Below are 26,930 nucleotides of genomic sequence, written 5' to 3'. Positions count from 1 at the left end.
AGGCCAACATACCTCATGCCATTTTCATCCCTTACCAGGTGAACCCCCCCCCCACCACCACCACCACACGTAATCTTTTACTTTGAGGCTTTTAGTAATCCTTTACTTTAGAGGCTTTCAGTTAGCTTAAGAGAGACTTTCAAACAGGAGATCGTTGTAGCCTTCATTAACCCCAGTCCTTCGTGGGTGAGTCTCTTATACTGCATAAAATCGTTAAGTAGCAGCAAAATTAAACTTCAGGTAATATGCTGAAAGTGAAGGTGTTAAAGGCGTTGTTGGAGGTATTCATATTGCAGGGATTTATCAACTTGTGTTTAGTATAGTCTGTTTATTTTAACTTATCAAGACCGAGCTAAACTCCACGTTGAATGATGGACCGTGATTAGGTCAAATGAGGCTGGTACTTTAATGAAATACAGTGTTGAGACCCATAGCTTTATCTCTCCAGCGGTAGCATCAGCCAGTCAGATGCTAAAGGGTGGGACGTCTTCGTTAGAAATATAGTAATCTCTTAAACCAGTGCTCAGTCACATATGTGCTAATATTTATCTCTTCTTAATCGATGATGCCCTGTGTCATTCTCCTGGCTGCCTCCAGACGATCTATTGAACTAAGATAAGACCTCCCGCACTGTAATGAAGTTCGCCTGTGTTCATGACGTACAGAAGTGAAGCTAATGGGAGAATGAGGAGAGGCGGAGCAATAATGAAATGGAAAGGTAAAAGTGTGTACATGCAGATGGGAGGCTTTGATCGTATTCTGAGTCGCATTGTAGAGTCCCTCACACCTCTTTCTCAGCTACTAACTTATTCATTCTTTTTTTTTCCCTCTTTACTTATTTTGTACTGTATACATCATTATCCTCTTGTGTGTTATTGATGCAAAGTATGTCAATATTAAAACTGTATGTACAACGTCTTAGAGAATTCTGAGGTGTAATAACCAGAATAGATTGTAAAAGGAAGTGGTGTTAGGAGCTCTGCACATTCACGTAAAATACAACTCTTAAGCCGTATTCCAGTCCGGTTACGAGGTTGTCTAACGTCTCTGCCTTACCAGTTTATTTCTGCGTAAGTTTGTCAGGTGTATTGTTTGTCAATTATTACTGATGTTGTGATGAGGAGGGGTAGACTGAGATGATTTGGCCATGTGGAGAGGATGTAGGAGGACAGTTGGGTGCGGAAAATGGGGTGTGAACGTCAGGGGTGGGATGCGAGAGGCAGACTGAACAAGACTTGGGATTAGGTCATAGTGTGTGACGTCAGGGATAAGGGACTGAATAGGGAGGCTGCCAGAGATCAAGAAGCCTGGAGAGCCGTAACCAAGGCGATACATGCAAGCATGTTGGAGTCTTTATAAACTGACGATACGATACGGCGATATGCTAAATTTAAGCAGACATGCAAGAGAATAGTTCTTTGGTGTATGTATAATCTGTTGCGAGGGAAGAGATGATTGAAAGCCTGTCAAGGCAAACATGAACAGAAAAAGAGAGAGAGAGAGAGAGAGAGAGAGAGAGAGAATTTATTGCAAGTCATACAAATGCTTTAATGAAAATCCAAACAACATCCACATAAAGATCAACACTCATTATTCTTATCCCCCTGTAGATCCCATATTTTTCACGTCACATCCACCGTACACACCTCAATAATCCAGTCCCACATAAGACTCCCATTCTTTATTACGAGCGAATTCTTTATTACGAGCGAGAGAGCAAGCGTAGTGAAGCGATGTTTACGTTCAGCTGAGAAATGGGCGGTCCGACACGACCCAGCCCGATCCGACACGACACCGTCCGACAGCGATGGTTTTCAGGGGCCAATAGCTTTTCTACTATGTGAGATAGAGAAGAGATTCTTTCAGCAGGTGGTAGATACATTCAGTATTTTTTTTTTTTTTTTTGTTAGCTGTATATTTACTGATGAAACCAAAGAAACCTCTTGGAATCCCAGGTTTCCATGGGAATGTACCGAGGGCTTCAGTTGGCATGCTCCACTATGAAATCGATTTAAAGCACCATGAAAGTGACACATGCGACGTATAAGTTATCGCTCATTTTCATATGTTGATTGCACACGCGCGCGCGGTTGCGTGCGTGCATATGTGTGTGTGTGTGTGTGTGTGTGTGTGTGTGTGTGTGTGTGTGTGTGTGTGTGTGTGTGTGTGTGGGAGAGAGAGAATGTGAGAAAGTAAATATTTTAACTGAATTATTCTTCCGTTATTGTTCAACTACCTCACCAGAAATGTTGAAAGTTTACACCTAGATGAGATTATGATGATAGGCGTATGTACAAACGCTCGCTCGCTCGTCACGCTCTCACAAAGCTCACTTTTCTGGTTTATCACATTACAACACACTACACTATTCTCACACACCACATCACACTGCAGTACTTTCATCCCGCACATCACCACCACACGTTTATTCTCAAATATTATTCGCCACACCACCACACTTGTTACCAGTTCCATCCACCGCACCACCACACTTCTCACTAATATCATCCACGACACCACTACACTTCTCACAAATCATACTCAGTGGTGTGTGAGTGAGCCGCCGCCAGCTGTGTGTGTGTGTGTGTGTGTGTGTGTGTGTGTGTGTGTGTGTGTGTGTGTGTGTGTGTGTGAGACCCGTCTTACAATGTCACACTCCCCTCCTTTATCACTCCTTCAGGCAGCATCGTGTGAGGGGAGAGAACATTGACCCGCCCCGCCTTGCCCCATCTCACCCCGTCCCTTCTCGCCCCACCCCATCTCGCCCCACCCCATCTCGCCCCGCCCCATCTCGCCCCACCCCATGCCACAGTATCCCATCCCTGCCATCTACCAATTATATTACCCCGTCCCCTACCGTCTCACCTTGCCTCGCCCCATTGCGCCCTACTTACCCATCCCCAGTCTCCTTCCCGCACTTCCCTACCCCTACCCCACCCCACTCCACTCCATGCTACCTCGCCCCATTCCATTCGACTCCTTCCTCCCCCGCCCCACCCCATTCAGCTCCGTCCTTTCCCGCCCCACTCCATGCTACTCCGTCTTCCTCCTCCCCATTCCGGTGTACTTCGTCCTCCCCCGTCCCATTCCACTCCGCTCCTTCCTCCCCCGCCCCTCCCCGCCCTGTCATATCACCCCCAGATCTGTCCCTCTTGACCTCGGCTAAGACTGCTCTGTTCACCGCCGTACCAGATCACCACACCATTCCAGCCCTCACCACCACCACCACCACCACCACCACCACGATAGCATTCTAGAGCTCACCACTACGCGCATTACCACATCACACTGCTACACTCACTACACACCCGCCGTGCTCTAGTACTCACTGTGCACATCAGCACACACACACACACACACACACACACACACACACACACACACACACACACACACACACACACACACACACACACACACACACACACACACCACCCAAGCTCTCCCAACACCCCAAACAGGCCAGCATACGAAACCAGTGTAGCAAGGGTCGCTGATACGTGTGTGGTGAGTCATCTGTGTTACGCGTTGGAATGCGGGGGCCAGTACTTGTGGACAGGGGGTTGAGTTTCACCTGTTGTTTTCGGATTGGGTTACTGGGCTTTGGTTATATTTGTCTCGCTTCACCCAGCATAGAGTTTATATACACCTTCACTGCTGTACTGGAGAGGGACGGCTGCATGTGGTGGCACCGGTGTAACCAGACGGCTCAACTGCCTGGTAATACAAACGTCCATCAGCTACTTTCCTGTCCCACGAAAGGAGGATGGCGCATCGCAGGAGGAGGGCAGTTTGAGCCTGTGATTTATCTAGTTCACGTTTCAGATGAGCTTGGGGTTGCGCCTACTACTTCCAATACCCTTCACACACAAGGACGTCTTAAACTGTATTCTTGCTGCTTCAGACGACTTTGTAATGTCCAGCAGAAATATATCGAACTGGAATTAAGTGTACACCCATTAATTTGTGTGCTACTTGGGTGCTTTCCAGACCCTTCAAAAAATCGTCTGGTAGGCGCAAGAATAAAGTAAAAGTGACCCCCTGTGGCTGTGGGGGGGTTAGTCTGGGTTATGGTATTTGTGGTGTATTTTCAAGTTTGTATTGAGTGTCGTGTCGGAGGGGAAGAAGGGCAGAGGCGAGGGTGAGCATCGGCAGCGTGTCTTCATTAGCTGGTGTTATTGGCTGGAGGAGAAGGGCGAGAGCTAGGGAGAAGGGAAGATAGTTAAAGAGAGAGACGGAGAGAGGGGGGGGGTAAGGGAAAGTGAAAGGGTGAGAGGAAGAGTTGGTAAGGGGATAAGAGGGTGAGGAGAAGAGAGGATGAGGGGACAAGAGGATAAGAAGAGGAAGGATGAGGAGAAGAGAGTGTGAGTGAAAGAGAGAAGGTGAATGAGAGAGAGGGAGAGAGTGACGAGACGGGTGGGAAGAGAAAGGATGAAGGGAAGAGAGGGTGAGCGGAAGAGAGAGTGGTGAATGAGAGAGGGAGAGAGAGTGTAGTGAGAAGAGAAAGCATGAGGGGACGAGTTGGTGGAAGAGGGAGGGTGAGGGGAAGATAAAAGATAAACAGTGAGTGACGCCATTTTAATTCTATCTGTTCTACCTTCAGTCCAGTTTATGCAGCTTATCAGAAAGTTTTCATACTGGAAGGGTTAGGTATTGCCTCTATTAACTCTTTCCCTAACTTTGGGCTCCTTTCTGCTGGATATGAGTGTCTGGTATAAGCAAGAAGATAATATAAGAAGAAGTCATTGTGGAAGGGGCTAACTTCGTCTCAAGTGTTGTTTTAAAGTTAGATTTAAAAATTATCAGTCTTAAATATTACGAATTTCTTGTTTTATTTATTTATTTATTTTTACCATTCCCATCCAAGGTCGTCATCAGTATTCTCTTTGCTACTAGGCGATTTTACCCAGCTTAGGAGTGCCTAGTAATGGATTGGTTACTGAGGGCTGTATCGAACCCCTCCATTTCGAAAAATATCCCCCAGCCCCAATGAAGTCGTCTGGAGATAGTTATATGTAAAAGACGTCCTGGGGCTAAGGGGGGGTAATTATACTTTTTTTTTTGGGGGGGGGGTGATTTTGGGGGGATTACTGTGCGTATTTTGATTTACCGTGACTGAGTGATGTGTCAGGTGCGGCGTGATAGTCTCAAGATAGTTTGATTTCGAAAAATGTGGGCAGTGGTTTATTATAGCATTCATTCATCATAATCATCATCATCATCATCATCATCGTTGTCGTCGTCATCTTGGTCATCATCATCATCATCATTATCATCATCGTCGTCGTCGTCGTCGTCATCTTGGTCATCATCATCATTATCATCATCATCATCATCATCCATACACACATTCATTAAACATTATTCTATTATTGTCTAACCCCTTGTGCCCGGGTGCTTCGTCTTTCGTTATACTTTAGCTTTACTGAGTTTAGGTAAGGCCCTTTTACATTGAGGGGGTTTCATAGGGGTATACTGTATCAGGCACCTACAGTTCGAAAAGTGTGTCGTAAACTGAATAAAATAGAGAGAGAGAGAGAGAGAGAGAGAGAGAGAGCACGTCCGCGGTCTCAGTGGAACCATTTTTTTAGAGGATAACTCGATAGATTTTTTTTTCGAAGAGGAAATTAGTTCGGCGAGTCTGATGTGTTATTTGCCAGGCAGTCGTGTCATTGCTGGATATTTTTAGGTGGGGAAAAAATGCAAACAGCCGTTCTAATTATCACACCTGTTGCGTTTTCTTTGCTTATTCATTTTCTGTTTTAAGGCGGGGCTGAACTGTTTTTCGAAGGGTTAAATTACCACGATGTGTTTAATGTTTTAGGTGGGGCACGCTAATGTAATCTTTGTAAATTTTGTGTTGAGAACTTGTATGCAGCTGTCAATAATATCAGTGTTTATCTGTCTGTATATTTATTTACGTTTATGATATTTTGTGTGTGTTTTACAAGGGTAGCTGTTTGTTTTTCGAGTGAGTGAAATAATGTGAACTGTTTGGTGCGTTCAGTGCTACCACATGAAGGCGTCCCTCTCCCGCACCAGTACCCTCATTAAACTACAAAAACTCATCACCAGACGAGAATGATGAAGGCAGGCAGAATGAGACAGAGTAGTAATTATGTTGACAAAGGAAAATGAAACGGGAAAGTAGTAGTATTATGCCTGCCTTTAGCAAGATGAGGCGATATAGTTTTTGTCTGGGTGTTTGTATGTATCTGTTGCCAAAATATCTTGAAAAGTTATGGACGAATTTTTGCCAAAACCTTCAGGAAATTGCAACTATGTGGATGTGCAGATGGCTATTACTTTGGGTGAGGATTTGATCAAGGACGACCAGATGCCAGCCGCCATATATTTTTTTTAATATGAATTGGCTCTTTGTGAAACACGGTGGCTGAGTTCCGTAGAGTTTTGCGAATTTTCTCAAAAAATGATTTGTAAGTAGCTATAGTACCTTAGCAAACAACATATTTCGGTAGGCGATTAGCATTCGGGTCCCGAATGCTTTTGTTTCATTTCCACATATGATGGACAACTTCGGCAGTGAAGGGGAAAAAAAAAATGCATATTTCTTATTCCTTGCTACTTGATATGACAGCGAAAAATACCTTTCTTATTCCCCGCTACATGATATGATAGCGGTTCAATTTAGTTCCTTTCTTTAGCCCAGGGGTCCAATTTCTTGAAACGATTTTTTCCCGTCCAGTTTCATTTCCTCCTTTGTAGACATTTCAATTCCACTCCTAATTTCGAACCCGCGGGCTGAGGAGAAAGTCCCCCCAGTCTGGTCCCGGGGAAAATGTTTATGGAGGAGCCACGAGAGAGAGAGAGAGAGAGAGAGAGAGAGAGAATGGAGCCTCTCTCACTGCACTTTGTCTCTCTCCGCGTGACCGTGTGGCTGCCTGTCTGTGTGCCTGCCTGCCTGCCTGTTCCTCCCCGCCTGCCTGTTCCTCCCCTCCTCCCCCCCTTCACTCATTAAAGTCGCCCTCCTCTCCATCAGAACCTTCCTTTCTATTCCAACTCTTCTGCCTCCCCCATCCTTCCTTTCCCTTCCTTCCCTCCTCCCTTTCCCTACCTTCCCTCCTTCCCCTTTCTTCAGTCCTTCCCTTCCTCCCCTTATTCCATTCCCTCTTTCTTTCATTCCTGCCTCATGAAAACTTTCCTCCTCTCTTCCAGGGGCTGTAGTGTTCCCCCTCCCCTTTTCCCTCCTTCTTTTCTCCTCCTCCCCCTCACTCACGTCCCCTTCCTTCCTTCTCTCCGTCCTCTTCCTTCCATTTCTCTCATTTCTTGTCAATTCCTTCTCCTCTTCCCCATTCTCCTCCCTCCTTCGCGTTTCCCCCCCTCCTGTCTTGTCATCTCTCCCTTTTTTCCTTTCCTCCTTCCTTCCTTCATTCATGCCCACCTCCCCTACTCCGCGTCCTCGTTCATCACTTCCCAGGCCTCTTTGTCCTCCCCTCCCCCCAATTTCCCCTCTTTCGGTCCTCCTGTCTGTCTCCCTTCTCTCCCTCCTTCCTTTCCTCTCCGTCCTGTCTTCTTCCTTGCCCACTGCACTGGCATATCGCGCCCACCTTCCTTCTCCTCACCTTCATTCGACCGTCCATTCGTCGTCTGTCCTCATGCTCTTCGTTCCATCACTTCTTTCCTTCTTACTTTCCTTCTTCCCTTGCATCTTTTCTATCCTTATCTTTCACTCATAGATTAGTTACCGTAGTCATATCCTAAACTACAACAAGCATCCTCGAAAAGACCAATAGATCTGTTTTTGTTTGATCTTTGTACTCTATGGCGCTCCCTCCCCTCACACCTGGGCCTCTGTCATCCCTTCCTGGTCTCCCCCCCCTTCCCAAATCTCTTCCTTTTTCCCCCTTCTCCTTCATTCCTTTCCTCTCCCTCACCACCTTACCGTCTCCGCCACTCCCTCACACGCCTCTACCCTTCACTCGTCACCCTCTCTCATCAGTGCATGGCTGGTCCTCCCCTTCGTTCCGCACGTCATCCCTCTTCATTCCAACCTCTCTTCACTCTTTCTCCCCGAGTCCTCCTTCCTTCTCACCTCGCTGTCCCCCTGTCCACCTCCCCTCATTTTTCACCTTCGTTGTTGTCACAGTTCCCCTACGTTCCAACACGTCTTCCTTCTTTCCTTCCTTTCTTCTCTCCTTCCCGTCCCCTTCCACCTTTCTTCCTTCCTTCTCTCATCACCCTCGTTCGTCTCTCCCGTCCCTATCTTTCCCCTTCCTCTTCGTTCCAACACAGCATCCCTCTTCTCTTTCCTCTCTTTCTTGCCGCGCCTCATCCCCTCCCTGCCCTCTTTGATTCACCTACCCTCAGTCTTCACCCTCCTCCATTATTTTAAGACCTGTTCTTCTTCTCCTACACCTCAGAACATCTTTCCTTCACCCTTTCCATCAACACTTCCCATTCACTCCTTTCTCGTTCCTCTTCCCTTCCCTCCTTCACTGCGGTTCCCCTCTCCCATGCTTCATTCTTTGTATTCCCATTCCCTCCTTTCTCCACTCCTCTTATATCCTTTCATTCCACACAGTTCTCAGTCCTCTCTCCCCTACCTCTCTCCTCCTAGTGGTGTGTGCTGTAGCAAGAATAGGCAGAAGGTTGTTTGGTAGATCATACTTTAAAAGCAGCCCGCGTCCAAATGTTTCATCACTGCCTGTCTTTTAATATGCTTGAGCCATTGAATTGAAGCCAAAGACCTTCATACATCGTTCTGTACACACCCGTAGACATGGCTTGCTATATTACTGCAAGGACATGTGTATTGGCACGGTCGCGTCCCTGGGACTCACACAGCTGATTATTTGGTCTATCGGCAGCTGAAATAGAATACTAGAATTTCCCCAGGTAAGGCAGGGCTAATTGTATCAGTAAGAACACCCAGACTGCGTGACTCACTGTCAGGTGAATAAAATCATCTGGCGTTAGCTGGAATAAAATACGAGAGCAGACGTGACTTTGAGAGGGTTAATTAAGTAGATAGCACTGTAGAGAACAATAGCACACTTTGAACCACGCAAATCAGCTGTACAAAATTAAAGAACAACCCTCTAGATGAAGCAGTTTGGCATTTCCATATATTACCGTAAATACGATTAAGGTACAGAACCAATGATAATAATAATAATAATAATAATAATAATAATAATAATAATCAGACAGCTGGAGGAGAGTACTTATTGTCTGCCACACCTCACCGTTGTGTCTTGATTCCCAGCATGTCTCTGGCAGGATCATATTAACCACTTCAGTCCCATGACATAGTTTTAGCTTCATCTCTGCCAACCCCAGACGACTGCATTCACCTCTAGAGATCCCTAGTTTCGAAGGGATAATAAAGGCTGCATAGAACCCCTCCAGCTCGAAAAGTCTCTCCGTGTGTTAGTAGGAGAATAAAAATACAAGAAAAAGTATTATGATTCAAGAGGTTTAAAGATGTGTATGAAATGGGAAGAAAGGGAATAGTCTAGAACGCTTTCATAGATTCCTGCATATTTTAAATCGACACGCGGAAAAAACTCTCAAAGAACTTTTCCTAAGAATGTACGTTATTACTGGCTTCTTGAGGGAGTAGGTCGTTCTCTCTCTCTCTCTCTCTCTGGTAATCTGTTTAAATCTACCGTACGTCCATTTCCACGTCCGTATTACCCACTTTACAATGCCCGTCTTAACAAGGTGTACTACTCCCACGACCCCTTGCCACTCGCCATGCCATCCCAGCCCATCCCGCCCACTCGTTCCCGCCCTTCCAAGACCCTGTTTTCCCGCCCTCAACATTGGTTATTGTTTTTCCTTTCCCATAGCTCTCGTGTTCCTTTCTTCCCCTCTACAGTACTCCTCTTGTGTGTTGCTGGTTATTGTTTTGTGATGTTGCCTTCCTCTTCCCCTGTGTCCTGCCCGCCTGGCCCCTCTCGCCTTACTGCGCACACGCCTTCCCCCCTCTCTCCCTCCCCCAAATGTGGCCCATCGTGGTTGTGACTTGAGGGTGGGATTTGGTCTTACACACACACACACACACACACACACACACACACACACACACACACACACACACACACACACACACACACACACACACACACACACACACACACACACACACACACACACACACACACACACACACACACACACACACACACACACACACACACACACACACACACACACACACACACACACACACACACCACAATACTCTCCCAAAGCATTCCACACTATACTCCACCACATTCCACAGCACGCACCACATTGGACCCCACAGCGTTCCACCCACTCTCCACCACACTCCACACTACACCACAGCCTTCCACATTACACTCCACACATCTGCTAACCACATTCCATACTACACTCCAAAGCATTCCACCTCCACTCCATTAGCAATCTCCACATTCCACATTCTCCTTCATTTCAGCCATCCACATTCCAGACGAAATATTACACAGCTCAGTAGCGTAATTAAGTCTTATACCCCCCCTCTCCCTCTCTGCGTGTGTGTGTGTGTGTGTGTGTGTGTGTGTGTGTTGATATTCCAACGACTTCAACGCTCCCTCAGTAAAAATATCAGTGAGAAGGATGTGTGTGGGTGCATCGTGTCGGTTAAGGCAAGGGTAGGGGGAGGGTAATGAGGGGAAAGGGGGTTGTACAGCTGAGGGTGAGGGGAAGGACACGTGTGCTAGGGAGAGGGGAAGGAAAAGACCAGGATGTTGGGAGTGAAGAGAGGAATGTATAAAGTTAGTGTGGGCAAGATTGGGATGAGGGTGATAGCGTATTAGCTTGAGAAAGAAGGGGATGAGAAAGACCAGCTACGAGGTTGGGAGTGGAAGAGTGAAGAGAGTGATATATAAGGCGAGTGTGAGCCAGATTGGGATTAGGGTGAGATCGAGTGAGCTGCGGCGAAGAGGAAGGGGAAGACCAGGATGTTACACGCGTTCGAAGTGAATGAGAGTAAGGAGGGGTGTGTATAAAGTAGGTGTGTGGACGACTAGAGTTAAGGTGTGTAGGGAGCAGGTGTCTTGGTTAGGATGATGGTAGCAAGGAAGGGCAGGATGACATAGGTGTTTAGACAGAGGTGCACTGGGTGAGGAGGGTGAGTTGATTTTAATTGCGTGCTTGAGGAAAGTGCTGTAGGGTAAGAGTTTGGGGGGGATGGAATGGGCGATGGGTTGAGGATTTGGCGACGGTGAAGATGAGGGTAGGAATTAAGGAAGGGGTAAAAAAAATTCACCTGCACCATCTCTCCTCAGGGGTGCAGTTGGCGATTCTCATAAACTGTTCATTAACCCTCTCCCTCTCTCTCCCTTCCTTTTCCATTAACCCTCTCCCTCTCTCTCCCTTCCTTTTCCATTAACCCTCTCTCTCTCTCCCCCTTCCTTTTCCATTAACCCTCTCCCTCTCTTTTCTATTAACCCTCTCTCTCTCTTTCTTCCTCTCTTTTCCATTAACCCTCTCTCTCTCTCTCTCTCTCTCTCTCTCTCTCTCTCTCTCTCTCTCTCTCTCTCTCTCTCTCTCTCTCTCTCTCTTTTCCATCAACCCTTCCCCTCTCTCTCGTTCATTAACCTTCTCCCTCTCTCTCCCTCCCATGTTCATTAACCACCCTATTAAAATTATTAAAACTGGATAGATGTAGGTGTAAGCAAGCTACCAATTTCTAACGGCCAATTTTGAAATATTTGTGAGCTTTGGATATTGTTAGTTCGCATGCTACGATACAGAACGCACTCACCATCGAAGCAGGGAATCCAGACACATTTGATTCTCGCTGTTGTCTCATTCCGGTGAAGTTACAGTAATATAGGAGCTGCCTAGCATGCTCCAGCCGGCGTACTGCACTGTCTTTGCTTCTGTATTTTTATATTAACTTACTGTCAGAATTTGGGGGCTTTCCTGTACCCTCGCGTGCTCAATATTAATAATACGCCTCTTGACCCCTCCATCCATCTCCCTGCCTTCAGCTCCCTGCCCTTTCCCTCTTCCCCCTTACCTATACCGCTTCCCGCTATCCCCTCCTTCCATCGGAGGGGCTGTGGGAGAGTAAGATATTATGCAGTTCTTGAGTACTCACACCTTCATGCCTAACTTCTGTCCACTTCCTCTGATTCATCCTGGCAGCCCTTTCCCCACCAGGACGTCCATTATTTAATCGGGATGATACTGTACTATTATGTTCAGTTTCTTCGTGTTCATTCCTCTCCTTTGAAATCTATTGAACAGGATGACTTCTGTAAAAACTAGATGATATATGACCAGAAACTGAGTAGTGCAGACTGTTTGAAACAGTGAATGTGTAAAATAAGTTGAATGTTGTCAGAGAGAGAGAGAGAGAGAGAGAGAGAGAGTTTGTGAATGGAAGTTGTGTGGAGCTCCCGAAGTGTGTTGAACTGTGTATAAGGTTCGGTTAAGTTGGCTGTACCACTCCAACTTTATATATATATATATATATATATATATATATATATATATATATATATATATATATATATATATATATATATATATATATATATATATATATGTCCTCACCCCACCCTGCCCGTGGGTGGGAAAGGAGGTCCGGATGATGATATTTATTTATTGTGTGTGTGTGTGTGTGTGTGTGTGTGTGTGTGTGTGTGTGTGTGTGTGTGTGTGAATGGGAGTGGTGTGGTGTGTGTAAGGTAGCCAGATTGGAGCTGTGTGTTTACTGGACGTGACTGCCTTGGCCCACACCTCTCTGATTCACCCCACCCTGTTTGCTTCCCTTTCACTCCATCTGCCTCACATACCCCACTCTCTTACCCTTCCTCTGTTCCACACCAGTCCACTCTGTTTCCCCTTTACTCTTTCCTGACATCCCATTCACTTTCTCCTCCTCCTTCCTTTCTTTTTCCCTTTTTTCTCATTGTCCGCAGTTCCCTTCCCCCTTTGTCTTCTCTCATCCAACTAAAAACCTCTTCCATCTACCCTTCCTTCCCTCCTTCCCTTCTTCCTCCCTCCGTCTGGCTATCTGTTTTCTCTCGGCCACGTTTCCTTCCCCATTTCCTTCCGTCCAACCCTCCTTTTGTCATTCCTCCCTCCCGTCTCCTCTGCCTTCACACTGTTATTTCCTTTCTTTCTTTCCTTGTGACAGCGCTTGTTTCTCCCTTCCCCTCCCTCTCCTCTTGCCCTCTCCCATCACCCTTTCCTTCCAGACTTCATTATTTCACTCCTTCCTTCCCTCGCTTCTCTCCATTCTCTCATTCCTTCCTTCCTGACGTCATTCCTCTTTCCCTCCCCTCATACCCTTATTTTCTTTCATCATTCCGGCCAGCCATCGTGATGTCACTCATCTCATCTCTCGTCTTACTCTCCTTACCTCCTTCCTTCCTACCTTTCTTCCTTCCATCCTTTCCTTCCTTCTTCCTTCCTTCCTTCCTGATATCCCTACTTCTCTCTCCTTCCACCACTCTGCCTTCTCGTCCCCTTTCATCAATTTTCTCATTTCCATTCTCCTCCATCCCTTGTATTCCTCCCCCCCCCTCTCTCTCTCTCTCTCATCAGTCCATCTATCTAACTATCTATCTGTATCTCGTAATAGTATTTCCATCTCTGTGTCGTCCCCTTCTCGCTCTCCTCTCGCTCGCTCTCCCCTGCATCTTTTCCACCACATTTCCCTCTCGTTTGTCCCTGCCTCCTTTTTCCGTTTCCTCGACTGCGTCACATCACCATCATATCGTCGTCGTCCCTTACGCTTTCTCCTCTTCCTTCTTCTGTTTTCCTTTCCCCGTCTCTCTCTGTACATTTCTTCTCCCCACCTCATCCTAATTTTCCTCCTTCCTCCCCTCCTACTCCTTCTCGTAATCTTCCTCTTTGCACCCTCATGTTCTCCCTCCTCCTCATCCTTCGTCACCGCCACCACCTTCGCTCCCTCCTGGTAACACATTATACCCCGCCACACCTCTAAATATCCCCCGCTTGGTCTATTATGCAGCAGTATACACACAGTGACCACCCCACCACCTGTGTCCCCCTCGACCCATCCTGATTCATGCACCTACTGCGTCCTTAGGCGATAATTATAAGGAATGGCGGGTACTTAAGGGAGGCAGGCCTGGAGGAATACACATAAGAGATCTTCGACATTTTCTTCTCTGGTAAGCAAATCTCAGTGACAGTTAAATATTAGTGTGTATCATTCTTTTTCCTGTATTGTTCCTGTTCTTTCTAGCTTGGTTGCTAAATGTGTGATAGCTTTAGGAGTGTAGATAAATTCACAAACGCTCTCATGGCCGATTTAGACCCAAGAATGTTTATAAATAGGAACTCAGGACCTATAGTTTCGCAGGTTTAGCAGAATACAGTATGAAGCACCTTTTCATTAGCGATTTATTTTGCATTTAACGCCCCAAATATTGTATATATTTTTACGTTGCATCGTTTAATTATCAACAGTTCAAAAGCCAACTATATGAACTTGCGTTGTGCTGAAATTAACAGGCGTGGAAGAGGTGCTGTAGGTAAGACATGGTATAGAGCCAACGTGCCCTGTGCATAAGACAAGAAGTGCTACGGACCCCTTTAACGTTGATGAGAACATGGTAATTGGGGTGGTGGCTGGGATAGGCGGAGGCTTAAGGGTATATTTTTGTTATGTTACCTGGATTTTCAACCATATTTCCTCGGTTATTTAGTTTTGCATATTACACCTTGTTGTATAGTGTGTGTGTGTGTGTGTGTGTGTGTGTGTGTGTGTGTGTGTGTGTGTGTGTGTGTGGTTTAGTAATCGACACAGTAAAGCATGGATACACCCATTGTGTAACATATCCCAATAAAGTGTGTGTGTGTGTGTGTGTGTGTGTGTGTGTGTGTGTGTGTGTGTGTGTGTGTGTGTGTGTGTGTGTGTGTGTGTTTGGAGATAGGATCCGGATCCGCCCCAAAATTTGATCAATTCTGTCTTGTCCCATGGCCCACCCTTCCACAAAATTTCATTGAAATTCATTGAGAACTTTTGGAGATATTGTGTGGGACACTCCGGATACGAATCCGCTTCAAAATTTAACCATTTCTTCCATGGCCCATGGCCCACCCTTCCACAAAATTACATTGAAATGCATTGAGAACTTCTGGAGATGTCGTCTGGACAAACAGACAGACAGACAGACAGACATAAGTGAATACTGAAGCCTCTGTGTCAGTCACTGGTCATTGCTTTCAGAGTGCTGTGGAATTCTTGACTGTGATGAGAGTCAGGTCAGTCCACGGCCACATTTAGAGTCATGTCAGTCCCAGGGCCACATTTAGTCATGTCAGTCCCTGGGCCACATTCTGCTCGGTTAAGGAAGCTCCCTAACACCTCTTCCTCAGCGATTTATTTTGCTTAACTCATCTTGCTATCCTCTTCTGCGTTTTTTTAAAGCATTCTAAGATCACCATACTTGTCATAAAATCATAAATAACGTACAAAATCATATTATTCGGCCTTACCCAAAATAAACCACAAAGGAAAAGGTGCTAGGGAGCTTCCTTACCCGACGAGAATATGGGCCCCAGTGTCGTGGGCAATCTCCTCAGCCAAGTAGGTACCCAAACACTTCATCTTAAGCGATTTATTTTGCTTATTACACTTTACTGTTCTCCTTCATGTATTTATACCTGTGTAATACCGACTCAGAATGCATAAATAACACTTAAGGGAATATTACAGCGCCCCATGCAAAAGAAAGTGGTAAAGAAGAGGTGGTAGTGAGCCCCAAAGCTGAGGAACTTATTGTACGAGAAAGACAGATAGATAAATAGGTAGATAGGATGATAGATAGATAGATAGATTGATAATAGACAGCCAGACTGACATACATAAACAGGTATTTAGACAGCCAGATAGACAGATCGTGGAAAGACAAGAGTTTGAAAGCCTTGTTAGTCCGAGCATAACTTTCCTTACCATCCTGTTTCACCTCGCAGTACGTCCTGTTAACTCTCAATACGGTGCCGTCGTTTTACAGTGTATTCCTGTGACCTCCAGACGATTTCTTGCAACGTAGAGGGTTAACGAAGACTGTAGTTAACCTCCCTAGGTCTGTAGTCAATCGTAAGGCTGAGAAAAATCGCCTAAAGATTGCATAAGTTATTCGTACGTGGAGGGAAACGATGCGAACATTAATCATAGTAAGTTTTTCGTTTATATACAAACTTTTATTCCCGGTAACGGTAGACATTTTTAGTCCATTCAGGGAAAGGCACTACACACACACACACACACACACACACACACACACACACACACACACACACACACACACACACACACACACACACACACACACACACGATTATCTTTTTGACTGATTAATAACTCTTTAATTCCAGTCAACGCCAGACGATTTTATTCAGATCAGCGAAACATACCGCATCCAAAAATTTAAAGTGACGCAACAGACGATTAACTCCCTCAGTCCTATAACGTATTCCTTATACTTTCTCTCTCTCTCTCTCTCTCTCTCTTTGTTATTAATGTTCTTTTTGTTCGTCTCTACATTATTTGGGGGCAGATTGGCTTGAAACTCACCCTGCATGTACTATATCTCGAGACGTCTCGCTCAGATTTTCGATTTAAGCCTTTTAATAAAATTTAGTAGCTCAAAGAAGTGTTACAGGATGGACGCTGAACTACCAGACCCCCAGACAATCATCCGAAAAAGTAGGCATGTATTCTTTTCATCTTCGAATGCAGTTAACTTCTAATGCAATTGTGGTACGAGGCGGTTGCAGTGTCTAGGGCTCGGTGAACCTTGGCATCGTATACACATGAGAGAGAAAAGATCTTTTGTATAGTCTGTGAAGGGATACTGTACTGTTGCAATGTCATGCCTTTATGCCTAAGTGTTGCCTCTGTACATAATTATATTCTTACAACATTGACATGAATTTATTCGGCTGAAGGAAAAGAAAAACTAGGTAATGAAGGAATTAATAGAAATCCCGTCACGACAAATGGTATGTCCAAGGTCAAGAGAATCGTCTGAAGGTATAGAATAAAAATATTAAGGGACCGAAGGTGGTAAGGAGCAGGATGCAAAAATACACGGGTAGGGAAAAGGTGCTTGAGCGTCACCTAAACCGCGGAAAATAAGTACTGGTCTCATGTTTCGCCGTCTTTAGAGCGGGAGATATATTTATAAAGAATCCTAACCAGATGAAAGGTAAAACATGTCTCCCAAAGCTGATCCTTAGCTCAGATCATTTTTGTTTTGTTCCTGTTAATGTTGTTCTTTGATTTAGTTTTGATTGGTGTATGGGTGAAGGCAGACGAAGTGTATTATACAAGTGTTCGTATGTGCAGGTTAATGTTAGGATGGTGTGTGGATACGGGTCCAGGTTGACAGGTGTTGGTGAGGTCATGCTGTGTGTGTGTGGCTGTTATCTTACGGGGTCTGCCAAGCTTCACTTCACACCACCCCGCCTTACCTCACACCACCTCACCTCACTCCATGTCACCTCGCCTCCACTTCGTCTCATCTCACCTCCACCTCATCTGCACTTCACAGAACCTGACACACGTTTTACCCTCACTTCACCTCATCTCGCACCACCATACCCTTAGATCACCGCACATCACCTCACCTCACCTCAGCTTCCCCTCACCTCCCCACATCCCGTCTTCTGGGGCGGCATTCGTGTCCCGACCTAACCACTTCACTCAGATGATTTGCTCCCGACCCCAATACGTTCGAAATGTGAAGAGGTTAATTGAGGATAAGTCTACTGTCTTCAACCTCAAAAAATCACACCTACTATAAGCTAAGAAATTGTCTAGTGGCAGGAAGAAAAGAATAGAAGGGAAGTCATGTGTGTGGAGAGGTTAATTAGTTTTTCCAATTAACGAGTCTCCAGAATAGTCAAACATTATTCTCTGTAATTTTGCTGTGACTTTCACGTTATTATTTAGTCTGGTGTAAATGTTGGGTAGGAGAAAGACAGGTTAGAGCTTGATTTTTTTTTCCCCCCTAGCGTTTCGGGACACACAGAACCCAGCTTCAGAAAAAAAAAATGATAATCGGGTGTGTGTATCCCGAAACGGTATAGAGCAGATAAAGAATTCAAACTCTGTCTTTCTCTCCCACCCAGCACTTCCACATGTCACACTGAATCACCTATATTTGTCTGGTGTTCTTGTGTAGTGTTTGGTGGGCCTGTGAGTTAAGTTAGAAGTAGAAATAAGCGATTTAAAATAACTTAAGCACGAGAGAGTCTGTGAGCACGGCCCCTCCACGCCCACCTGGCTTCCGTTGTTTTGAAGAAGATGGTGTAAATGATTACGTTAGTTGGCACATATGATTTATCTTGTGTTCTTGAGGGTTTGCATGGCATCATAAGAGTTACATATTGCTGTTGTGATGCTAAAACGGGGGAGGGAGGGGGGAATGTGTGATTCTTTTGCCTTTTCACTCCGATGACGATACACTCCCTCAAAACACCTACCTTTACCCAGGTGAGCAGAGGTTTCGCAGTGAGGGTTGTTGCTGTTCGCTTTGTGTGTGTGTGTGTGTGTGTGTGTGTGTGTGTCTGAATTTATGGTGACCTTCATAAGCTGCATAAAAATCCTTCTTTATGTTGTACTGAGAAAAATGGCAGGCATAATGAAAGCTGAGAGTTTACCTTAGAATATTTTTAAACGCGTTGTTCACCATTTCTGATAAAAATACGGAATGCTGGTAAGGTAGTTTTATAATCGAGTGTAGGCCACGTCCGGACAGTTTTATTCTTCCATTGAAACGGGGCTCAATAAGTGAAGTGGTTAATGAAGGCTATATATAACCCCACCTGTCAAAAGTCCCAGCTAATGTGAATAAAATCGTCAGGAGACAGTATAAAAGAAAAACGATACCAGACCGAGGTTAGGCTACAGTAATCCAGGTCATTTATGCCGTAGGAGGCCATCCCACGTCCCTGGCAACGTTTAGATAAGCAAGTAATCTCATGTCTTCTTGGATTTGAATCGTGGCGGGTTAGCACACGTTCTTCTCCGACCCGAGACCTCTGTCAACCATGCCGCCAAGACCGAGGGGGTTAATGAGTAAATGATGATCAGCTCTTTAGGTGACACCAGCCGCAGTTAGAGTTTGGTTTAGTGCCAAATTATTTTATTCATTGGAGGGAAATATATGAACGGTGACGGTGGCTTGAGGCGAGGTAAGGCGAGAACTGACAGATGGTGAGGTGTTGGGTCTAATTATAGCATTGTAACGTACTGAACTTATTCTACGTGGCCTGATCTTAAAATAATGACATACTCTCTAATTACAAAAGATGAAAAATACAGCAGTTTAAGAATAGGGTAGCGTCATGGCAGAAGGTGGGGTGAGGTGAGGTAGGGCGAGAACTGACGTTGGGGTTGTTGGTGGTGATGGTTTGTGTGTGTGTGTGTGTGTGTGTCTAATTATAGTGTGGGTGGGCAGGGTGTGGTGCCAGGAACGGGGCGGGGCTCAGTGTGGGTGAGGGAGTGGTGAGGCACGCTGCTGGGCGACACAGGGATCCTCATGACACCCTACACACGCACGCCACACAGATGACTCCACACAAGGTCTTCTTCAGGGACCTAAACACCACCCTTCACTGCCGCACCTCACCTTGACCTTGCATATGCCGGGGCCACGTATACACATACACTCTTACACTCACACATTCCCACACACATACACATTCACATAACCCAAAACATGTACACGCCGCCACCAGCAGTGATGCCCCTTACACATGACCCCACCAGCAGCTTGTAGTGCTCTGGCCTGAGGACTGCCACTGGCCCCCACCTGACCTAAGGTACCCACATCTTATATTTTCACATGCTCCAGACTTACTACCCAGCGATCGGCCGCAACACTAGTGAACATGGTCACTGAGGGCCGGACAGAGAAATATATGAAGTGGCAGAGAGCACACGGGAACATGTTTTACGATCACTTTTCACGTTCCATCGTTGCTTACAGTTTGAAGTAACCTGGCTGTTCATCTTCGTCTTCTTCTTTTTTTTATACCGTTACAGTTGATTTCACCAGTCCGTGATACAGTGGGTGGCACATTTAGAAAGCTGTGATAACTGTTATGAGTTTCCGTAAGCTATAATACATGTAGCCGAACGGCCTAACGTAATCTCTTAATATAGTAGTCAGACTGTAGTATTATTAATATTAAGCATTTCCTGCGTATCAGCAAATGATGGTATTTTACTGAATCACTGAATACGGTGTAGTGCTGGGCTTTCACAAACTGATCTTTAAAAACAGAATATGAAGCCATACCTAAGATGCCGTGTATATGTGAAGCCGTAGAAGAATGAAATAGTTTGCAATTTGAATGATTTGTCTGCATTCTGTGGACATTTTAATGGTTTATCTACTCCGATAATTGGTCACTATTTCTAGTCTGAGACAGCACAGGTGTGATACAAGTGTGCGATGGTGTGTTAGAGACAATGTGTGGTGATGTTTAACTGTGATAGGCAATACCTTTTCCTGAGAGTAGACTAAACATTTGTCCCGGATGTGTACTTGGGTGATCACAGTGGTGGAGGGGTCCGGGGCAGTATCTTTTTAACTGCGGCAGTCAGGCGTCATTGGGGTAGTGATGGTTGGGACCACTACTCAGTTGTCAAGTGTCACTCTCAATCACTCCAACACGCAACAACATTCTCTTTGACACGCGCACAGCTTTAACCATTACACACACTTAAACTTTGTGTGTGATAATTTGCATGAGAGGCTTTGTAGGCGAGTCAAAATATGACATAATATACTAGTATGATGTTTGCACTTCATGAACAATAGGTGTTTAGGATTGCGTCAGTATATGCGAGTGTGTTATGAAGCAGTGACATGCCCCCTCCCCCGTACCGTGTGCAGGTGAGGGCGGCAGCAGGGGCAGCCCCGCCCTCCCTCACCCAGCAGCCCCGCCCGCCACGCCCACGTCACCTATGCCTCGCCTGCTGGCGTCAACGGGCGGGCTGAGCGGGTCTGCGTCGCGCCTGAGCACCGGCGTGGTAACGTCGTGTGGACCCCTGGCTTCAGGCAGGCTGGCAGCATCCTACATGGCGCTGGGCTCCTCGGCCTCCTCGGGCTACGGGTCCTGCTCGGGAGCCGCTGTGGCCTCGTCCAGACACGAGGACTCGGAGGACCTCTCCGATGTCTCCTCCGGTGCCACCTCAGAGGATTCCAACAGACGCCGGCGAAGACGGTCAACACAATCTATGAAAGGTGAAGGACAATACCTGGACCTCTGCCCTGCCCTGCCAGCTGCCATCCCGCCACCCTACCTTATATCCTGCAGTCTCCCTCCCCCCCTAACTCTGTCTTCATCCCACACCCTAACCTTGTTACCTTTGATTCCAGTTGAATTGATACGTTGTTGCACTGATGATATGTACAATGTTTACTAGTGTTTGTACCAACATCTTTCGTTAGCCGTGAGCAGCCCCACCCTCACCCCCACACACCTATCCCCTCCAGTCCACCTGCAGCATAAAGTGTATTTCCACCATATTATCTTTTGTCACTTTTCGTAACCAGTGGCCTGCTTCATTTAACCCCCTTCAGCTCGAGGTTGTAGCTTTCATTTTAATCCTGTTACCACCACACGATCATTTTCGGCCTTAGAGAGAACCCTACCTGCTAAAGGGCTAGTGAAGGTTATATAGTTCAGCTGAATAAAATCGCGTAGGGGTAGCAAGGATAAACTAAAACTAACTGCTCTTGGGATAGAAAAAAGAAAGTTAATGAATATACTATGGAAACTGTTTATTGTTGCCTTGACGCTGACCTAAACTGTCTCCCCTTCATCCTTGCTCCTTCACGTTCTGCCTGCTGTCGACTCCTTCACAACCCCTTCAATCCCATGGTATATTTCTCTACCTTAGTCATTTTACTTGCAGACGATTTTATTCAGCTTATAAAACAACTCATATTGACAGGATTAATGAAGGCTATTAATATTAATCCAGTTCGAAAAATGTACCCCAAGCTGAATAAAGTCGTCTGGAGAGAACAAGAATAAATTTACAAATACGTCACAGGATTGACAGGGTTCTCTTGCTTGTGTGTTTGTCCCGTCTAAGCTTTCGACCAAGGTTAGTATTTTTACTCATGTTGTTCCATTATTGTATTTTGTGTGGTTAACCCCTTGACTACGGTGACTTCTCTGTTAATTCTGGCTGACTCGGACTTCATCATCATCATCATCATCATCATCATCATCATCATCATCATCATCATCATCATCATCATCATCCAGACCTTTCCAACCTTAGGGTGAGGTGAGGTGGGGTCCAGAGAGCCAGTAATAGCCTGAGAGAATGAGATACTAACCAAAGATTGTCCAGTTTAATGGGCCTCATTCCCATTCATTCACCATTGAAGCCTCCGGATTCCTGGCTTCTCCAGACAGGTGCAGACTTATTCCACGGGCAGCTTCGCATTCACCTGTCCGAGAGTCTGATGATTCCCAAGTTGAAAAGGGAAGCTAAACCTTGGTCTCACTCCCCACAAAATTCTTCCAGCAAGTTCGATCCCTTGTCAGTATCTTAGCTTCGTCAGTTTCCGTAGCCTTCTCACACACTCTGGCTTTAATTGATTCATTCTGGCTGACTCGGACTTGAGACGGGTCGGAAACATGCGACACTGAACAGGTTAGAAACTATCTCCCCATTCCCATCCAGTACAATGACATCTTTCTTATTTTGGTTTTGTTCTTACAGCCACCAGACGATTTTTTCACCTCCTGTTGAAAGTAATTAACCACTTTCATCAGAGGAAGACATCTTTATATTGTGTTCTATCTTCAAACTTATTGATTCAGCGTATGAAAGCATTACGAACGCAAAGGGTTAATCAGTAGCTCTCAATGACGTCGTCACGACGAGGCTTTTGTATTAAGTTAAATAAAATCGTCTGGTGATAGCAAGAGTCAGGGAGGGTTGATTGTTTCGGTGACCCTTTGCCACCTCTGAGTTGTGTTGTTGTCACTTGTTATTTTTGTGCTGTGTTGTGTTGTGGTGTTGCCTCCTGTTTTGTGTTGCTCAGACCAGCTGTACTAACTGTAAAGTGAAGTTTGCTGCCATTACTTATTTTATTTGTTCCCTTTATTCTTGTATATTTTATTCATAAACTTTGTCCGATGGATTGGTCGAAACTGCTAAAAAAATTTAGTTCCTTCCTGCGTGAAACAAGGGTTAATGTTGAGTATAAGGCTTCTTTTATTCATGCATAATTTGTTATTTTCCCATCTTTTTCGTGTAGTTTTATTGGCAGGAATGAGACACAGGGCACATGTTAGTACGGTTGCGGATAATAATATTTTTCTCAGTTTTTAGTCCAGCAATTTTGAAGCTTACATTATATTTCGAAAAGTTTTTTGGGCTTCGAAGATAACAGTGCAAGGTTCGACAGTCGTGATATTTTCTCATGACCCTCCCTTCAACCAGGGGACATAATTTCTGTCATACTCCTCCCGTTGCCAGTCTAACGTAGAGGGACGTTTCGATTTGAAGGTGTTAAATAGAGCCTTCTTTAACTGAAGGTCTTTCATAGGCTAAGTAAAGTAGTATAGCTGTGGGAATAATACTACTTTTAAAATACGCATTTGGGTTGGAGGTGTTAAATAATTCTTCAACAGAAACAGTATTATGCTCGCTAAGCCTTGGGTTGCTTACACTCATTTAAATGATCCTAACGGGATTGCATTCGAACAACACTCATGCAAACAGAAAAATTATTTACGTTTGCCATAGTTTTAGCCTTTTCATGATGAAGATGTATTTTATATTTTATATCAAAGCTATCACCAGACTAATTTATTCATCAAGGGAAGGACGTCTTGCAGTGAAGGGACTAAGGAAGGTTATATCTCACCCGTGGTTTGAAATGTCTGTCTTAAACTGAGTTAAAAATCCTTTGGAAATTGCAAGAGTAAAGTAAGAAAGACGTCATCCAGGTGAAATTGTCAGAATTAGACAGGAGGTTGACGGGGAAAGGAGGGAAGGAGAAAAGGATACGAGTTGTAGGAGCGTTTTCGGGATGGCTAGGGGACTACGTTACATCTCTTTATCAGCGACGTATTGTGTCTGTAACCCTTTTGTATCCTCGTGTATGTCGTGGCTCAGACTATGTGTTTATTGAAAAGCTAACGGATTAATGCAAGCGAAATGTATCCTCCAGTTTGAAGTCACCTAAGCGAAGTATAAGTGACCTGTAGGTACCGTGAATAACAAGATGGTATCGCGTTGAAGAGGTTAAGGGAGATCGTTGCAGTGAGAGGTCTGGATACGTGTTCTTGAAAGATTTTATTTATTTATTTATTTTTTGCGACAAACAAGTCTTCAAAGTAGCCGACATATTTATTTTGTTTTTTCTTGCCACCAAACGATTTTTTCCACATCAGGGTACTTTACGGACTGAAGGGGATGAATAGACAAAGTGTTTACCCTTTCAGTACAAGAGGCCTCTCAAAAGCTAAATAATATCGTTTGGAAGTAACAAGAATATTAGTCAAAACAACAGCTGACTGTCTGTCTATCTATAGCCAGACGCCATAATCCCCGAAAGGATGGCCGTTTGCCTTCGAGTTTGTTGTTTTACGGGGAGAGGCACTAACCCACAGCCAACCCACTTTCTGACATGCAGAGAACACGTATGGGTTGGTTATATGGTTGCCACCCAGAGCATTGTAAATGGTTTCCTGCCTTACAGGAAAGCATTAGGCTTGTCACTCTATGTAAAGCCGCGTGAAAAGGAAAGAAGAGTAATAAAAAGTGACAGGAAAGATGGGGAAAGAGGAAAAGAGGAGGACAGACACAAAAAAAGAACGATAAAGGTAAAGGAAGAAGTAGGCAGCACTACATCCAGTGAGTGGATAAGCTGACTGAAGTGGTAAAATATTATGAATCGTTCTGCAGGTTGGCAAGTATCTGGCAGCAGTAATGAGGGAAGATAAAAGTATGATAAATGAATCATGTACACGACTTAGGCTTCAGAAACTTTATGAACAGATGGTCTGAGTATAAATCCCATAGGTCGTATTCAAAAACTTTCTTGGCCCAATCTCAGCGTGACGGAGATTTTCCAGATTATTACCCGTAGGTCAGTGGTACAATAAGACAAATTGTGGCACTACATCTTTTCCGTGGCAGCTCTTCGTGACTAGCAGCATATTATAGTGTTAATTTATCGTCACAACGCATAACTGTTACGTCTAGATAAAGTAAACGATGTGTAAGATTGCAGTGTTTATAATTTCATCTTCAGTCTGCCAATTACCTCACAACCAAACTACAGTGAACATTGAGTCAAAAATACGACAAAGACAAAGCTCTTCCTACTAACAGTTCACAGCTATGGACACTTGCGTATTACTGAAATTGGCTAAGATCTTTTTATGAATAGGCCCCCGTGTGGTAGCAATCTTAACCCCTTTAACCCAAGAACGTCGTAATCCTTTTTATTCTGCTGAAGGACACATTATTCAGGCTTGGGAAGACAGACTGTGGTGGAGGGGCCGATGAAGAAAGACATATGCCATTAAAAAAATAGTCTGTCCTGACGTTCGAAAAGTCTAAGCCGAATGTACTCGTGTGGTGGTTAAAATAATAATAATAATAATAATAATAATAAGACGTTCTCGTGGCAGTAAAGTGTTGAAGAAAGAAAAGTGCGTCCTCATGGTGATGGTATTAAAGTCAGTGAAGGTCGTCCTTGCACTGAAGGGGTTTTAATTCAAAGGGTCATTCTCGTGGTGAAAAGGTTTATGTCTGTGGAAGGCGTTGTGGATGTCTCTGACTGACTACCCTTGACCCGGCACCACACCACACCACACTATCACACCACCCCACACTGTCTCACACCACACTACACCACACCACACTGTATCACACCACAGTACACCACACCACACTGCACCACACCACACCACACTGTCTCACACCACACTACACCACACCACACTGTCTCACACGAGATCACACTACACCATCACTTTCACACCACACCACACTACACCATCACTCACACCACACCACATTACACCATCACTCTCATACCACACCACGCTACACCATCACTCTCACACCATACAGCACCACGCAGTCTCATACCATGTCCTAGCACACCTCACCCTCACACCACACCATACCACACCACACTGTCTCATACCACACCACACCACGCTGTCTCACACCACACCACACCACACTGCCTCACACCACACCTCACCATACACCACACCACACCACACCACATCACACACCACACCATACCACACCACACCACATGACACCACACCACACTACACTACAGTGACTCACACCACACCACATCACACCACACTGCACCACACCACAACACATTGTTTTGCACCACACCACATCGTACCACACGATACTGTACTGGCTCACACCACACTTCCTCACACTATCACTGCCTCACCACACCATACCACACTACCTTGCACCACACTGCACAGCCTCACTCACCACACCACACCACACTGTCTCATCACACCTCACCACACCACACTGCCTCATAGACCACACCACACCACACCACACTGTCTCATCACACCACATCACATCACACTGCCTTATTTCACCTCACCACACCATACTGCCTCAATCACACCACACCACACTATCTCATCACACCTCATCACGCCTCACTACACCACTCTGCCTCGTTACATCACAAACTCTGCCCTTCACCACTTGCTGTACTATTTCCCTAATACACGACACCACACTATCTCATCACACATCAACTCACACCACACCACCTCATCACACCTCACCACACCACTCTGCCTCATCACATCTCACACCACACCACCTCATCACACCTCACCACACCACTCTGCCTCATCACATCACAAACTCTGCCTTTCACCACATACTGTACTCTTCCCTCGATTGGTTATCGTGACATTTA

At 45.3% G+C, this 26,930-nt stretch overlaps 1 protein-coding gene across 1 annotated transcript in view; it reads left to right on the top strand.

Moving 5' to 3' along the window:
• LOC145411844 (uncharacterized) overlaps positions 1 to 26,930 on the top strand; it is a 123,770-nt gene that overhangs the window by 52,005 nt on the left and 44,835 nt on the right. Inside the window, exon 2 of the mRNA XM_080281803.1 lies at positions 20,868 to 21,218. Coding sequence (XP_080137929.1) covers positions 20,868 to 21,218 — 351 coding nt within the window. The remainder of the gene's footprint in view (positions 1 to 20,867; positions 21,219 to 26,930) is intronic.

This window comes from Coenobita brevimanus, chromosome 91 (assembly GCF_032717465.1).
Source record: "Coenobita brevimanus isolate Jiangsu-jjx chromosome 91, ASM3271746v2, whole genome shotgun sequence".
NCBI lineage: Eukaryota > Metazoa > Arthropoda > Malacostraca > Decapoda > Coenobitidae > Coenobita > Coenobita brevimanus.
This window is presented reverse-complemented; position numbering and strand designations above follow the sequence as displayed.